Here is a 17,298-nt window from a genome sequence, read left to right on the forward strand (position 1 = left end):
AGTGAGCAGTCATGGGTTCCCACACAGAGCACAGAGATATCGTGTTATATCTAAAATTAATGTTTATCATCAAATCCTTATCAGTTGAGGGCGGTATTTATTTTATAATGCTGATTCTAGTGGGAGATTGGTGAAATAGTTTTCATATGTGGCACTCATCACTCTCATGTTTAGTTTTTTACTGTGCAGCTTTTCAGTTCCCTAGTTAACAGCAGTGTTGTTCTGCCAACAAAGCTGGGACTCAGCCCTGATGGTCTACTCCACCCCAAAGCTAACAATCAACACATCCGTTTCCGTGGAGCATTCAAATTCACAGGCGAACAAAGCGAAGCAGCTAGAGGAAGGCCAGCTGGAGTGAGTACAACTGGGCCAAGTTGTTGACCAATTGGCTCCACTTAGATTGAACATTTGCTTGCACGTGGGCAGATTAAGTAGTTTTAGTGGTAGACTATCAGGTTAAGTTTGCATGTAAGTGCCGGACTTAAAACAAAATAATTGATAAACTTTTAATGCGCTACGTACTTCTTATGGTAAAGTCTCGGAAATGCAGGCAATGCAAACAAAATTTGTTTATACTAACTGCATTCAATAAACAGAACTTGTCAATCAACAAAGCAAATATACTTGCAGCATTAAGGGACAACATTTAGTCGCGTTTATTTAATTAAAATATAATACGAGTTGTCCGGGGAAAACGGTAATTAATTGAATTGGGCGCGTCCTTCAACTTGCCAAATATTTTGGAATGTAGCCCCCCTTTTTGATGGCCAGGTTTAATTGTTTTGGATCTCCTTTCCCGGCCACTTCCCACTCCGGCGTTTTGTGCCTCCATTGACAGTTGGCTGTGGACATGACAAAGCCGAACCAAACTTGCAACCGGAGGAGCAGTCGGTACAATTGGCCAACAGGTAACAGAAAACAACGACTGCTGGCGGACGTCGAGGATGAGGGCTACGGGGAGGAGTTACCGCAGCGGCGGTTGCTCTCCGATTCACTAACTTTCGCATTGCGCTTTTTGTTGTTTGGCTCCCTTACCCAATTGCTTTCGTTGTTGTAATCCTATTAAAGGGCCAGCTATCTAGCTTTTGTTGCCACCGGCGGCTGCCGATTTTCCAGCCTGTCAGCCGGCATTGTTTGCTGTTTCATTTCGATTCGTTTCGGCGAAACAAAGACTTAAAGTACTCATTCACCTGATTTTACTGGTTTTAGTGCCGACGCTTTGGACCTTTATGTTCAAATCGCACACTCATAGAAAAATGAGTGCATTTTTGCATTATTGGATAGTCGCCCAAGAAAAAAGAAACCCTAAAACTGTTCTTGTTTTGTCTTCACACATAGAAAGCAGTAGATATGTAACAAGTAACATACAGAAAACATTATATAAGGAAAAGGGAGGAACATTTTTTCTGGTAAGTACATGTATTTTTTATATTTGGTGTATATCACGTATAACACGTAAATAAAAAACTATAATGATTATAAGGTTATTTATGTGAAGATAATAGTATGTTACATATGTATAATAACTTATGGTTACATATTCATTGCATTTAGAACGAAATTTCAGCGTCCTAACGCTAAAATCGTTAAGAAACGATGAGAAATTCCTTTCGATTTTGTTGGAGAAGCTGTTGAGTTTTTCCGGCTGGGGAAAAAGAACAAATAATTAAAGGAATATCATTCTGTCTGTATGTACATGCATACATATGTTACAGTTATGGTAACATCTTGACATCTTTTGCAATTTCCTCCAACAATAACAAATATTAAATAATAAAATGAATATTAAGCCTAAGTTTTAGTTTATGAAATATTTATTTATAAAATTAAATCTAATGAACATTTTTTTACTTACATCTAATAAAAATATTGTCCTAGTTCAAAGTCAACTACCCTAAAACAATGAAAGCAGGAATGAACAAATAACGAAAGACGCCCTATGTTGAGCACACAATAAAATTAAGAACATTTTTATTAACTCAAGAAAATTCACCATAAAAGTAGCAATATTATGCTCACTTTTTAGGTTTAATTTTTCTAAAATAGAGGGCAAGTGGGTAATGGATCCTTTTTTGGTGCTTTTTTCCAAATGTACAGGCATAAAGTGAGTTTTTAACTTGTAGGAGTACGGATTTGAATTCGTTTTGAAATCAATAGGAAAAAGTTAATTTGCTCTCTCTAAATGCATATAAACATAGATTCAAAATGTATTGTAATGTTTTGCGTAATGAAACATTTGAGTTAAAAACTTAAGGATTATATACAACAAAAATAATATCTAACATTTAATGTACATACTAAAATCATATTATATTTAATCTGCCTGAAACCAATCGAATATAGTTTTAAATCCAATTAGCAAGATTGGCTCCCAATGCTGATTATGGAATGTAATGCATAGTCCTCAAGCGAAACTGTCTATACCTCCATACAACCTGAGAAGTATTATCCTTTGAAATGAAAGTAACACTCCTTCAATACCATTCACCTGGCTGGCTGCACATAAAAATTTCAAGTATTTTATGTGGAAGGCAATAAATTCGAGCATAGCTCACACAACGTTACTTCCGCTATTTATTGCCGTTTGCAGCAACAGTTTCCACATGCTGGCCTCCGATTACCATCGGGTATTCGTAGGAAGTTGCCTCCAATATCGCTCACCAAGCCTGCCTTATTTATTGAAATTTTCGCTGCTTTATGTCGCGCAGCTTCTGGCTAAGATTTAAGCCATTTCAATTGTGTCCTTGAGAGCCTCTTATATTGGCGTCGTCGGCCGGGCCAAGGCAAGGTCGAGTCCTTGACCCCGGAGGTGGGAGGAAATCCCATATTTGGATGCAGGCACATCCAGACAATTTGTCGTAAAACTCAGTCGTAATCGTCAAAATCAGCCCAGTCGATTGAGTATAGATTCCTAGGCACCCTGAATGGGAATACTCCCTCTGAAAATTTGCACTCACTTGGCCTAATAGAGAAATCGCAGTAAATTCTGGTATTCATTGTCCAAATGGCACCACGTCTGTATTGCCCTGATCGATTCTGATGTGGCTAATGAAAATCACGTTTATGTCTTCGCCCAAAACACATACTTACAAATTTGGCTCAAACTCTTTAAACCATAAATAGTCCGAGCGGCTTTCACATTTGCCATCGGCTACAAAGGGATCCCCACCCTTATCTAATGGGTTCTTCTTATCTATTGCCGAATTTCTCGCACGTCCTCAGGTGAAGAGCGATGTTTTACCCAGTTTGCAGGATACACTATGCATGAGGAGATAGATGGAAAAATGGGTACTCTATAAACTACACAGAAAGTTTGACTCCAAATTTAATCCTACTTAGTACTTGAAGATACTAACTTTTTACAAATTACAACAAAGCTTCATGAATTGATGTATATTTAATCAAAAGTAAAGGTCTAGTATTTCGATCTCAAAAGATTCTGGTATTTTAATACCAGACGTATGAAGATTTTCTCTCTAAATTTCCACTTTGCAGTCAAGTGTAATTGAAATGGTGCGCCGTTCGGGACACGAATTCAATTGGAAAAGTAAACAAATCAGAAAATGGTAACAGCGCGACATTAGCGCAGTTCCATCGCCAAAAGGTGTCCGAATGGCATGAAACTATGTCGACAGCTTGGTTCCTGTCGATGATGTCGGGCCTCCTGGCTCCTGGTGGCTCCAAGCAGCTTTCGAGTCCTGCGAGTGGTGCTGCGGCCGAGTCCTGCCGGAAGCCAAACGCAAAACATTTCTAATTTCAGCTCTGATGTTGATGAATGGCGATGGACAAGAGCAGGTGGCAACGGCAGCGGAAGCGGCCAAAACGCGACAACAAGCCACCCATCCACACAATCACCCAATGACCCAATGAACCCACGCCCTCCCCTCCACAAGAGCCCCTATCCACCCACGCAAATGAATGGGGACGCAGGAGCGGAGGCGCCTGCGATGGGTGGCCAAATGTCAATTGTCGGGGCCAAATCCTGCCCGATGGGACTTCGAATGGGACTGGCGTTGGGAGTGGGACAGTGGATATGGCGAATGGAAAGACCATTTGTTCAGGAGGCCTCGCGGGGACGTGTCGCAGCAACTTTAGCTTAAGGAGTGCACAGGTACAAAATTAGTACCTTCATTTTATACCGAAACACCCTTATATGGATTGGAGAAATCCCTTCGATTGGAGAAATCATTGTCACTCAAAATATATAACTGCGCTTTTTTAAATTTCATAGAATCGAGAAAAGTATATGATATTTCTATATGATTTCGGTTAAAATTGTCAATCTCTATATCCTATATCACATAGAATAAAGAGGAAAATAAGAAAAGGATCTAACTTTGAGTTTTTAACGTGTATGCCTGGCGGCAAATGTTGCTCGGATGTCTTGAAATGTTCGCATGGCTTTGGCACGCATTGTTGGTGGCTATGTTATGGATTTTGGCTGAATTCGGACTGGAGCTGGGATTCGGATTCGGACTCAGGCTCAAATACGCTGGCGGCAGCGAGTGCTCCACTAGTGTGTCCCCCGGCCTCCTGTGGATACTCGCACTCGTATCGCGGATAGATGCGGGTTTGTCGGCAGCAATTACCGCTGATCTGGAGTGTTTTTTATCATCACGGCTGTTATGGCAACGGTTGGCACGTATTCCCACGTCCAACTCATCGCATTCAATTTGCTTGATTTCATTTCCGCTTCGCCTTGGCTTGGCCTTCGTTCGAGTTCCTTTTCGTGGGGGCCGAGGAGATTGGGGGCCGAGGAGGTCCCAAAACTGGTCATTCGATGGTCGGGCCAAACTATTTCCATTTTGATTGGGCTCCCTGCTGCCAGCGGACTTTGATTTCTCTCGATGCCACTGCAATTGCAGCTTAAGTGTGCAATTTGATTTGATTTTTGGCCATTTTTTGACAGGTCCTTGAGCTGCTCGGCTTCAATGCCCTCTGCTCGAAAACCGAAAATGTATCACCAAATTGACATTTTGTTTAATATTCTCGAGTGTGTTTTGCGCTGTGTTTTCTGCCCTCCGGGGCAGCTCGTTGTCGTTGCAGGCAGGATGTGTGTGGTGGTGCCGATTGCGATTGTGTTTGTATTTGTGCAGGGCCAGGATATGAATTGCCGGGCTATTGGCGGAGAATTGCACTGGAAGTGGGCCTCGTGCTCGATCGAGCCATGTCCTCGGCCTGGCGGTGCATTTGGCCCTATGCCTGCTCAATTTAAGGATAAGTGCTGGAGAAAAAGGCATGTTATCGTGTTAAATACGGTGCATGATACGGCATTAAATTTAAGGCCAATGTTTGTGTAGAATTTGAGCTTATCAATCATATTTAGCCCAGTACTGTCAATTAAATGGCGGTGTAACACATTTTGAGTCACGATATATATACGTTTTTTATCTGCGCTCATATCATCACAAATATTCTAGTAAAAGCCTATTGGTTACAGATATGGATGGATCCAAATTATTGAATTTAAGGAAACCATTGCAAATGAGTCGTCATTTAATCTTAGGCCCAGGAGATCGAGAACGTAAAAATGGAAGGCAGCATTAAGAGAAATGGCAGCTGAATTCCTTAGTCGACCCCAAACCCTGAACTTTTTCATTTCATTTAATTTGATTTATTTCCGGTGTCTTTATTCTGTTTTGCTGTTTGCCAGTATGTTGTGCGGCTCCATTTTCGGCTAAAAGGAATGCAGCTTAGTGGCCAACCACTTTCGGAAGCAGTCCTTCTTCGAATCCAAATTCAGTCCTTGAAACGCCACGTCCTTGTGCCATAAAGCCTATTCTGAATAGAGGCGAAAAAAGTGCGAATATAATTTCCATCCAAAAGATTGAAGCCATAAATTTGGGGCGTGGGAAAGGGGAACAGATTTTTCCAGAAGCAGAATACGAAATAGAATTGAGATTTATAGGAATTACATTTAATGACATATACTTTAACAGAGCCAAAACGCACGTCTTAGACCACGATTTTTTGTTTTTGTTTTTTACTTTTCCTATTTCAGATATATTGTAAAGTTTTCAGATCCGGTATGTTAAAAACTACATATATACCTCCTGCAATATACATATATCTTTTGGAAGTTAATATTGATCAATAATATATATATATTTACATGGTGCCAATGTCAGCCTTGGCTATAGCCTTGACGAGGTTTTATTAAAAGTTTAAAAAGGTTTTACATTTTAACGTACATTAAATAGTCATATGCATTTGTATCTGTACAGTGGATATGCGTTTTTGGCACAGTGCCTTACGATTTCATAACACCAAATAAATTAACTTTAAATCGCACGCAATTCTGCCTCCACCGCGTAAAACGTTCAATGCTTTCTTTGTGGGTTTTCTTCGGAATTATTGGGGATAAAATCAATGCCAAGCCGACCCACAGGCACACCCACACATTAACAATTGACTTTTGGTCCGCTTAATATCATCACGCATACGCCAGGTATGCACACACGAGCAGTTCCGCCAGCTCTGCAATCTTTTGAAAAGGTTTTCGGTAAAATATTTTACATATTTTTACGCACAAAGTATGTTGAATGTAGAGCCTGAAGGCAGTACGTTCTTCAAGGATGCTGTATAGTAGTTGAGGCGGTGGCCCTGGAAGTTAAAGGATGGATAAATCGCGGAAAAAATGGCGACGCGGATGTGCGCCTGATAGTTTATAATTTCATTATGGTTCCCTTTAGTTTATTGATTTTGTATTTCATGAAATATTCATAAGCTTTTGGCTTTTGGTTCACATGTGTATTTCCCTTTAGTCATTGTGAATAATTCAGTTTCGTAAGGTATCAAATTGAATTGGGTCTCATTAGCAGTGTTTTGTATGGCCTAAAAGTTTGATGTTGAAACCAATTAACCACGTGGGCAATCGGAACTGGAACCGAAATATAGCCTTTGTGCACTAAAATACTCTCATTTATTATTCAATAATATACGTATGTTAAGGGAAATTGGAGTAATTGGAGTGGTGAAAATTGTATAAACAATAATAATAAGAAGATAATATTGAAGAAGGAAAACGATGAAATAATATTGATATAAGAAATATTGAAATAAGACAAAAAATGAAATCATGTTTATTAAGATTGTCTATATTACAGCAGGCTTTTCATTTAACTGCAAGTAACTAAAAGTAAGTTCACACTTGTTCTGATTCACTCGTTGTTTTTTTTTTTGGACTTTGCAATGTCTATTGTGCGGCAATCGGGGGATGAGGAAAAGGAAGAGAATAAGTCGTACAGGAATGTATTTTCTACTCGCTATACCACAACCATGGGGATTGCATTTGGGAGACAAACCACCAAATTTAATATCCCAATTCACGATACTCGAGCCATGTTGCACAGGAATGTAAAACGTCACGAAGATGACGCGCGGTATGTTGGAGAGTTTGATGACAACGAGAACGCTAAATTTTTCAAGTATACGCCGCTGTTTGACGATTCAGATATTTGTCCCAAGGATCCCAGCTATACAAAATTTAAGTGTCCCATGTAAGACCTAATTCATTTATATTGATATGTTAATTGACTTAAAAACTTCAGGGAAATTGACTGTAAGGAACGATTGAAGAAAGATACTATCAGATATAACAACCAGCTGATGAATGAAATTTCAAATCTTATTGATTACCAAAAGAACGCCCTGGAAGCCGCATATTTCGTTAAGTAAGAGTTTCGTATTAAAAATTGCGCATATTTTAAAATATTTTCGATACAGAGTGATGTCATACACCACTCTGTGGCCACCTTATCATAGTAATCTGGAAATAGCCAACACAAGCCGCACATTTTACCGACTGTCAAAAAAGGAACAGGCTCGATACAACTTTATTATGTCCCATAATTTCTCCTAAAATCTGTTAATAATATTATTTCGTCAGATATGACAGTCTGGAGAAATTCGTTGGAAAGAATTCCGATATTTATCGATAAGAGCCCAAATTATTTACGACAATAATATGCGTAGCGGAACTTAAAGATAAAATAAATAACAAATTTCACAGTCAAAGATTTGCAACTCGAGTCATATATTGCAATGCAAAATGTCACAAAGTTCGCCCAGACTCCAAAGAAAACGGAATATTTTTGCAATTTTAATTTATAGAATAGTTGGTAGATTGTTTTGCACACTCAAGAAGCGAGGAGCAGGCCAAAACAGAAACATAAATCGCGCGACAGAAATATTCCGAGTGTTCTTAGGTACATTCGATCTGCATAAGCAGTTTCCGCTTCCCGGCGACTCATTTACATTGCAAGTGTTGGGCACTCGTTGTTGGATGTTACGGAAGCCAGGAGTAACTTTTGGACGGGGGTTCCCAGTTTTGAGCTCCAGCCCCAGGTCCGCACTCGCATCCGTATCCGGATCTCCCGTGTCCGAGGCTTCATCAACGCAGCCGCACTGTGGTCGGTCTGTCATTTACATTAAATATTAACCCAAAATGCTGATAACCCGCACACATTACAAAACGTGCCGAAAAGGGAAGCGGAACTAACGGAAGTGGCTCCGAAAAAGTACAAAATGAATTCTTTTTTGGCAGAGTTCTTTTTTCAAAAGCGCTGGGAGAGGAGCGAAGAAAGCCCGAAATTTTTCACTTCACTGAATTATTCATGAATGCAATTTTTAGCCACAAATAAAAAATAAGCAAACTCAGACGGCTTCCTGGGGGCGTGGCAGCGCTGAACTGCAGCTGCGCCCTGTTGTGCTGCTATCTTCTCAGACGTCGTTGCAATATTTAGTGTAAATTAAAAAAAAATATAACAAAAGAATAAGTAGTTGCGCCTGAACTTTCGCGTGAATTATGAATGCTGGTGTCGCGCATATTTTCCAGCTGTGTCGTGTTTAATTTTGTGGAAAAAGTACATTTTTCTAGAACTATCTAATTTGGATTTAATATTTTTCGGAGTACTAATCGTTCTTATTAAGATAAATAAAAAAGGCGAAGCCTTGGCCTGGTTCGATTTCGATGCGAAAATATATCAATTGCATGGCGCAAAGTATTTCGCCATCGAAACTTTTGTTCGGCAACTTTCTCATCGAGCACTTAAATGGGACTTTCCAAACTTTTCGATTTTGCGGCAACTTAAAAATTTGAATTTCAAATCGCTCTGCCCAATGAAACCAACTTGTACTCCCTGGAACAGGCTAACAAATGACTCTGCTGCAGCAAATGCACCACGAATGACTTGCGGAGTCAAAACTTTGCAGGTGTTAAATACATCTGCATTGGCAGCTCCACAAAAACAGAGAAATCATGCACAGCATAAGTACGTTAAGTTCTGTGGCATCAAACAACCGAGAAGAGCCATTAAAATAATCGCTGCAATAACCGCATTTGGTTGCCTTTGTCTTTCACCTTTTCAGTTTCGGCTTCGAAAGGCGGGTGAAACGGGGAAATTTGCATGCATAAGTTATGCGAAGTTTGGCTGTGGGACGAGCAGCAAACGTAACATATTGACACAGTAAACTGCTTAGATTGTCAAAGTTCGAGGGGAGCTTTGGGCCCCCACCCGCGTTGTGCCCCGTTTTCCGCATTTTCCACATTTTCAACATTTTCCACATTTAAGGTGCATTCAAGTTTTCAAGAGTGCGCGCAAACAGTTGGCCAAATCCTAAAGGGATTGCGTTGCATATTTCTGTTCTTGGCTCCGCTGTTTTCACGCGTATTTGTGTGCCAAGCATATGCCTTGAAGTCCTGGCCAGGTCACCAGCACATGTGAGAGAGTGAGCTCTGAGATCCTGTTTCGCTGGCAAGAAAGCCATTCAGTTCCTCTGCTTTTGAATGTTTGTGTTTGGCTCCTTGGTTTTTTAACTTTCATGCAATGCCACGCCAAACGGGAAATAGGTGCTTTGAGAGCCCCGGAGAGAGTAGCAACATTTTCCTCCGGACAAAGCGCCAATTTTCCAACCATCCACGGGTGGTTCGTTTTTCGCATTAACCGGAGAGGAGAGGCACATGCGCACAGACACGAGAGAAAGGTCTTTGAGAATCAGTTTCGTTAATAGTGGGACTTTCCCATTCGGGATGTGGTCTTAGCACTCTGATGCCAACAGGAGAAATAGAGGTAACTGCTAGCTAGGATGTGTTTACAGAAAAGTATTACCAAACAAATAGTTATCTCAAAAGAGCAAATTTGGTGTCAACGAAAAGTAGTACAAAATAGAGACAGACGCAGCTCTAAGATATATTAATACTTATACATAAGTATATAATTTCATATATTTATATATGTATATATATATTATACTATATATACCATATATATACTATATTATTACCTTAGTAAATCTTAATATATTAAGGTAACATATGTACATAGAAAGTAAGATAACCCTATAAATGTGTGTTCTAAATGGGCATCACACCCGTTTGCTTTGCGATTTTCGCTTTTCGAAATTCCAAGATTTCCCCATATTTATTTTTTAGAACCCACAAAGTCGGTGAATTTTCCACCCCTGAAGGGCAAAGTGGTCGAGTCGTAACAAGTGCCGTGCCCCAAAAACATCCCCTCGAACAGCGACAAATGAGAGCCCTCAGCTGAACTCTCTTGGCGTAGGTCGTAAACAGCTGCAGCTGATGCGGTCGCCAGGATGGTGGTCCTTCGGCTGCAGCATCAGCAACAGCAGCAACAGCAGCAACTCCTGCTCCATCAGGGCTGTCCAGTTTAACGACCGTCCTGACCAACTGCAGCTTATGTGTTCAGGTTACTTTGCCTTACATCCACACAACCACGCTCACACACAGAGTGTGTGTGGAGGCAAAGATTTATATTTTGTCACACTTACTTGAAACGACTTTGGCTGCCACTTGTTCTGTGGTCTATTGCAGGTGGGCCGTGAGAAGTAGGAGGGTTCTCCTGGATTTCCTTCATTGGTTCCATCGCCCTGCCATCATCATCGTCAAGTATATCGTTCTGCTCTCCGCCAAGGGACTGTAGTCAGCAGCATTTACTTGCGGGCATTAATTTTCATGCCATTACTGCCTCGGTATGGCACCGTGATGCTGAGCTCGGATCTAAAATTGTCTTGAAATAAATTATTTAAATATTACTCACAGTTTCTCATTAAGACATTGAGTCCCACAATGTCAATCGTGTACTCTTTCAATGGATATATATTCCCGCTCCAAAAAGAAAACAGTTTTTATAATCGCCAAATTCGCGAAAGATATAAACAATATAATATGAAATATTCACAGGTGCTTGGTAATTTAATATTTGTTTCGAGATATTAGTAATTGAAAGATTTAAGAAATATTCATAAGCAAATAGCTTGGAAGTTGAAGTGCAGACTTAACGATTTAGGATCCTATATAGTTCTGGCACATCAATACAAATATTGCTTACGACTTATATATTTTGAATTGAACTACCTTACATATTACTATTATGCTAAAGATAGCATCCGCCGTTTGTCGTTTTCTTTCGGGAAACCGCTCCGAAATCCCGTGAGTCACAGGAGCATCGCTGGCGCATTTGGACGAAGCAGAAGGCAATGTAATGTGAATTTCGCCTTGGCCACCTTGCACCTGAGTGACTTTAAGCTGCGGCCGTCGCGTCGTATGGCACTGGTAATGATGGTTTTGGCCAACGCGAGTGTGGCTGGTACAGGGCGCACTCTCAAAGTACATTGATACGCGTTCACTCTGCCACTTTTTATTTGCAGCTGCCACTTTTCACGTTTCCCTTTGCCGGTGCACACTTATTTTTTGTGGGTGGAACAGGCAGCACATGACTCAATTATGTTGGATTGACATTTCGCAAAGGTTTTTCATCAATCAAGTGTGCTTTTTCCGATGCTGCTACTGCTGCTACTGCTGCTTGTTTCGGTGCAACGCGGCGGATACGTAATGGCTAACAGCAATTGCTAACATTGCGCCAGCAATTTATCGTTTTGGGTGCTGGATTGTTCGGGTGTGTGTCTGCACAACCTGAGGAAATAATTTCAGCTTTCCATTTTGTTAAATTTATTTACTTTTCGTTGTGGGTTTAATTTCGATTGCATCTGTGGGCCAAACCATACATATATGTATGTATGTATGTATTCTTGAAATGGAGAAAGCCAAGGTGATTTATGGCAACTTAAATGTGCCTATTCAATGTGAATCTGCAGAAGGATCCCATGAAACGAGCTAATTGATTTTATTTTTAAAGTTTGTAAAAATAGAGAAAAAGGAGTTCTATAATTTTCATTTGAATTTCTGTCTACGTTGCATATCAAATATAGCAAATATCAAAACAGACTAAATAAAAAGCGCATATGGGTTTATATTTTCAGATAAAAAAGTATGATATCTATAATTTTTTCATATTGCCAATTTTTTTTAAATAATTCTTAAATATAAAAATATAAGTTAAAATAAACCATAAATTAAATTATTTGAACCCGTAAACCTTATCTATACCTATTACGCGGGTAGGGTATACTATATTCGTTGAAAATATATATATAATATATTATTGATCAGGATCAATAGCCGAGTCGTCTGGCCATGTCCGTCTGTCCGTCTTTTCGTCTGTCCGTATGAACGTCGAGATCTCGGGAACACTTTTGAAAAATGTTTTGATATTTTTGATTTTTTATTAGTCTTGTAACTTTCTCTGGATTTGCCTAAAATCGTTCTGCCACGCTCACACTAACTGAAAAACTTCGCACTTCCACTAGCTAAGTAACGGGTATCAGATAGTCGGGGAACTCGTCTACAGCGTTCTCTCTTGTTTATTTTAAGGCAGTACCATTTCAAGTTTCTGAGCGCCTTTATTTTTTCCGATACACTTTAAGCTTGACCAAGACTGGTTGTTAAATTGATCACGTAAGCCATTAAATTTTCATATTTCCTGCAAATATTTGTTTGCCAAATCCGCGTAACCCTTTCCGGTGAAAACTTTGCACTGACTTTCCCTTTTCCCCACTCCCTTAACCCCAACCCGTTACATCTTTTCTTGGCCTCAGCAAGCCAATATATTGTAACCTAAACAAACAGAAGAGGGAAACAAACGGAAGGCAAATGCAATCACCTGTAACACAAAACTGAGTACACAAACAAAACAAAAGGTTAGGGAAATATTTATGCCAGACTTTGATGTTGCCAATTGGGAAGGGGCAATCGTGGCGAAAGTGGGAAAACAAAGGCTAAATGGTGTAAGCGTTTCTTTTAATGCCTTGATTATGCAACAATTGAGCAGAAATATGTAAAAATTAAATGGCAACTCAAGCGATTTCGGTATCTGCCCTTAGAAAACTTTTTCTTCCCCTTTTATTGGCAAATTTTGCTTTTTGTGTTGCTTATTTATGCGTTTTTCTATTTCACTTCACTTGCTTTAGAGGGTACGAGTATAAGAAGGCAGGCAAAGTTTATTGTAGCCCCCTTCGAAATGAAAACTCCGAAGAATTTTGAGAAAGGGAGTGTGATATTGCCAGTGCCGCCCCCCCCAAATGGTCGGCTATATTTTTTGGCCCATATTTTTTTATCCTGCGATTTCTCCCTTTGTTGCTTTGCACAGAAAGAAGTAATGGATGTTATTCTAGAAAGGGGTTTGGTACAAGTTTTATTTCAGTTTACTCTTTATTTAGGTAAATTTTAAATTGATTTTGATAATGCCAAACAAATTTATCGTAAGAGACCTATTGCTTCTCATGGAATCTAACTGTGATTGAAAATGCATAGAAATGAAATAAGTGGCTTATGTATTTCTAACCTGGATTTTCCTGGAAATTTCGAATTTGGAATAGAAGTTTCTCGCCGTGCTTCTTTTCTTATCCTTGTTCTACTCAGGACATCCACTTGCAACGGAATTGTCTGAATAGGGGAGAGTACATTTGCCGCACAATATGCAAATAATGCTGACAACAATGACGGAAGTTCAGCGACAGGGGATGGGTTATAGACCATTAGCATGGACTGCACTAATATACGAAATGCGGAAGATATTCAGCGAAAATATTGGCCATTGTGTGGTAGTTTTGTGTGGGAGTAATCAAATACGCTCGCGAAATGTGAAGTAAACGGGGACACATAATGCGGCAACAATTATGTTATTGAGTTTTCGCATTTCTTTTAAATCACTCCACGTCTTTTGTGTACTTAGATGGGAGTTCGTTTGCCATTTTCAGATGTCTAAGTCTTGCGATTAGTGTGACTTTCTTATGGCAGTCTGCATTTCAGCATCCTAAAAATATCTGCAGTGAAGACAAAGAAATCCAATCTTCGTTCTGAGCTATCAACGCAGAATAAGTGTATCCAACTTAATCGCTTTTCAATTACTTTAACTTAACCACTTAATTTATTCATCGTATTACAGGTGTCCAAACTGGCAGCTCGCCCAATCAGCGTGCAAAATCCCGGCGAGTCCATTTGGCTAAAAAACAGGTGAAGAAAAGCATTTTTCAGATCCCCTGCTGGTAGAACCTGTCACACTAAGAGAAACTGACATTTGATACGTTACAGCGATGGAGCCGATTATATAAATATTCGGATAATCGTTTCAGTAGGAAACGGGTTCTGCCAATATTTATTATAGAGCTTTTTATTTTAAGTTTGTTAAGTTTAACCGTGATTTCAATACTAACAAACTCTTAGGGTGCCCTTGCCCAAACTAGAACTACAAGCAAACTATATTTTATATGGTTTTCTTTGACAAATTATGTGATTTGGAACTCAGTTTACTCGGACCAAATTGTAGAAAGAACCCGTTGAAGGGCTGTCCCATATCTAAACAAAATCCTTGGATGTCCCCCTCTTTTAAATCCCAGTCATCCAGTTAAGTGTGATATTTTGCCAGGTGTAACACGCTGGAACCCACCACTTAGCCGTCGACACTTCGCCATTGTGTGCGCCAGAGACTCATCGCTCGCCTCGGCGCCATTAATCCAGGTGAAATGAAAGGTGAGCGATTTTTCCAAAATCCAATTTGTTATAAAAAGGGCGAGGAAGCTGAGGGAAAGAGCGAGGAGTCCTGCGGACCGAGGACGTAAGCCCAGCCCATTCTTGATGCCGATTTCGGTGTGTAACATAGCGGGAAAAGCGTTTTAAGAGTTTAAACAGCTTCTCGCTCCTCGACCTCTGAGCTGTCAATCGCGTTGACGTTAAGTGCAGTTTCATTCCATTTATTTGTCGAGCTTATCGCAGGCGAGCTTCTAATGTGTCAGTCCTGGGAAAGATCCATTGATTCTGCATAACTCATTGCCAATTATGCAGATGCAGTTCCCCGTCGCTCGTCAGTTTCAGTTTTCCAGCTGGAAAATCAATAACCCCCTGCAGGGCGACCGCTCATCAACAAAGGTCGTTAGTTTGATAAACCCTCGGGGCCTCCCATTTTGCACCCAAGAAGAAAGTTGCCAAAGTGTCTCGAGTGCTTTAAACTTCTTCAACCTTCTGGCCGGGCCAAGACGGCGATGATGTTCAGTGCCATTTCCGCGTTTCCTGGTCGACTGGCTCTCAAGTGGCCAAGTTGCCCCAACTCCGAGCCGCATTAGGCCAGGAGCAGGTGGAAGTTGCCACCTTGTTGAGTCGAGTGTGCGGTTTGTGCGCGCCAAAAAAGGGCAAAGATGGGCAGGGATGAACTGCACTCGAAAAAATTCGCACCTAAAGAATGCCACTAAAAATGATCGGCTTCACCAATTCCATCGATGCTCGAAATTTATTCACAAATTTTTACTTTTTCTCAACACTGTAAGAATTAAAAAATGTTGTATATATAAGACGAAATTATGTCCAAGCCAAATGTTACTACTAAAACTTTATGTAGATATAAAACATATTTTCAAAACAATAGTTAAGCTCATTTCATATGAAATTAAGTCTTATAATTTAAGTCTTAACATACGAGTATAACTAGAATATCTAATAAATAATCACTTCATCTATTTATTGTGAATTTGTGTTACTTAAATTTAGTTCCAAGTGTGAGGCAGAGGCCTGCAGCCACATTTCAAGTACGACCTCTTCGAACGTTCTTCGATAACCTTAATGGCCATTGAGTGTGGCCCTGAACCGCCACACCGCGCCCCCATTTTCCAGCCGCGAAACCGTTAAATGATTATGAAAATTGTTGGCAGGCAGTGACCTCAGGGAGAGTGGAAAAATTGAATGGTCTGCAGTCAAGCTTTGGCAGCTGCCGCAGGTCACGCCCAAACAGTTTTCGAGGGTTTTACTTAACCGTGAATTTAAGAACTGCCCAGGAGGAAGCATTTGAAAAGGCGCAATAAAAAGTGCGGAATTATGGCTGTATCATTCAATTCAATAAACCACCGTGACATTTGCATAACAATTAATCATGAGGTAATTTATTGATTAAATTATTTATTAATACGCTAACGCATCACAAATCATTTGTCGAAAAAAAGTGATTGAATGCCCTTTTTTTATTGCATTATTATCAATAGTTATGTTAATGCAGTGCATTAAAATCAAATTGATCACAGCAAGAGACCACTTCAATCTGCTTTAAATAGTGTAACTTTCTGTAAAGCCGGGAGGAAACGGGACTTAAGAGTTATATTATATTATTATTATATTATGTTATATTATTAAGCACAAAACAATCACTATTTACCATTTAAAAAATTAAAAGAGCAAGGAATACTGAAAACAAATTAAATTATAGTTTAGCCGCGTAAAATGTCTATGAATAAATGCTCAATACTTTAGATATTATACCCTACACCCCTTGAACTCTAACTCTGAACTGGACAGTTAATTCTTTTAGAAGCTTGACTGTGAAAAAGTAAAAAATTACCTTTATAAATTCATAATTAACTTGAAATTGGTTGTGAGCCCTTAATCAAACTTAATCAAGTACTTAAATTAAGCTGGTTAAAATCAATATATTTTTGCTGACGAACGCATACTTGAACACAAGAATATGCAATCAATTTTTATAGCAACTTTTCCATTAACTTTCATTTCGAATCTATACACGAAAAAAGAAGCAATTTAAAATTCGTCATTGCTTTGGCTCTTCCTGTTGTTGTTCGTTACCAACAGTCATCAATTATGGCCAGCAAAGGATAACCGGGGATAGGCCGACCCGCCTTCGGGTTACGTGCCACGCCCACGCCCTCTTAACCCTCCGCTGGCCCGCTGAAAAAGTGTCACAGGCGGAAGCGTCCAACTAACTAAACTATGCAAATTGGTTATTTTATGGCCGAAACCCTTTTGTTGTTTTGTAGTAGGGTAACACGACAACGCGGCAGACAATGCAGCAACAAAAAAGGCGACGGCGCAATAGAATAGTATAGAGTGCACTGGAAAAAAGTTTACACATTATGTTATGTTTATAAAAATGATGTCAT

General features: G+C 39.8%; 1 protein-coding gene and 1 long non-coding RNA gene across 4 annotated transcripts; one reads left to right on the forward strand and one right to left on the reverse strand.

Annotated features, from left to right (window-relative positions):
- Positions 1 to 2,284: 2,284 nt before the first annotated feature.
- On the reverse strand, positions 2,285 to 2,863 carry LOC122621770. The gene is made up of 2 exons (XR_006326248.1): positions 2,489 to 2,863; positions 2,285 to 2,435 (listed from the first exon to the last, which is right to left on the reverse strand). It is a non-coding gene; the product is annotated as an uncharacterized LOC122621770 (long non-coding RNA).
- A 4,238-nt stretch (positions 2,864 to 7,101) lies between these two features.
- LOC122619435 lies at positions 7,102 to 16,290 on the forward strand. 3 transcript variants are annotated; one of them, XM_043796387.1, is made up of 4 exons: positions 7,284 to 7,382; positions 7,454 to 7,499; positions 7,551 to 7,673; positions 7,726 to 8,018. In XM_043796387.1, exons 1-4 carry the CDS (start codon positions 7,373 to 7,375, stop codon positions 7,859 to 7,861), a joined length of 315 nt encoding a protein of 104 aa, XP_043652322.1. In that variant the 5' UTR covers positions 7,284 to 7,372; the 3' UTR covers positions 7,862 to 8,018. The 3 variants fall into 3 exon arrangements, with proteins under 3 accessions (XP_043652321.1, XP_043652320.1, XP_043652322.1); XM_043796386.1 differs by lacking the exon at positions 7,726 to 8,018 and adding an exon at positions 15,902 to 16,290 and having other exon boundaries at positions 7,102 to 7,499; XM_043796385.1 differs by having other exon boundaries at positions 7,102 to 7,499.
- Positions 16,291 to 17,298: the final 1,008 nt, after the last annotated feature.

The sequence above is a fragment of the Drosophila teissieri genome, chromosome 3R (genome assembly GCF_016746235.2).
Source record: "Drosophila teissieri strain GT53w chromosome 3R, Prin_Dtei_1.1, whole genome shotgun sequence".
NCBI lineage: Eukaryota > Metazoa > Arthropoda > Insecta > Diptera > Drosophilidae > Drosophila > Drosophila teissieri.

What these genes read in the sequence shown, in the direction of transcription:
- LOC122619435 (XM_043796385.1), top strand. Translation starts at nt 7,192, where the DNA reads ATGTCTATTGTGCGGCAATCGGGGGATGAGGAAAAGGAAGAGAATAAG. An exon ending in ACAAAATTTAAGTGTCCCAT is followed by an intron (nt 7,500 to 7,550) that starts GTAAGACCTAAT and finishes TAAAAACTTCAG; the next exon opens with GGAAATTGACTGTAAGGAAC. An exon ending in GAAGCCGCATATTTCGTTAA is followed by an intron (nt 7,674 to 7,725) that starts GTAAGAGTTTCG and finishes TTTTCGATACAG; the next exon opens with AGTGATGTCATACACCACTC.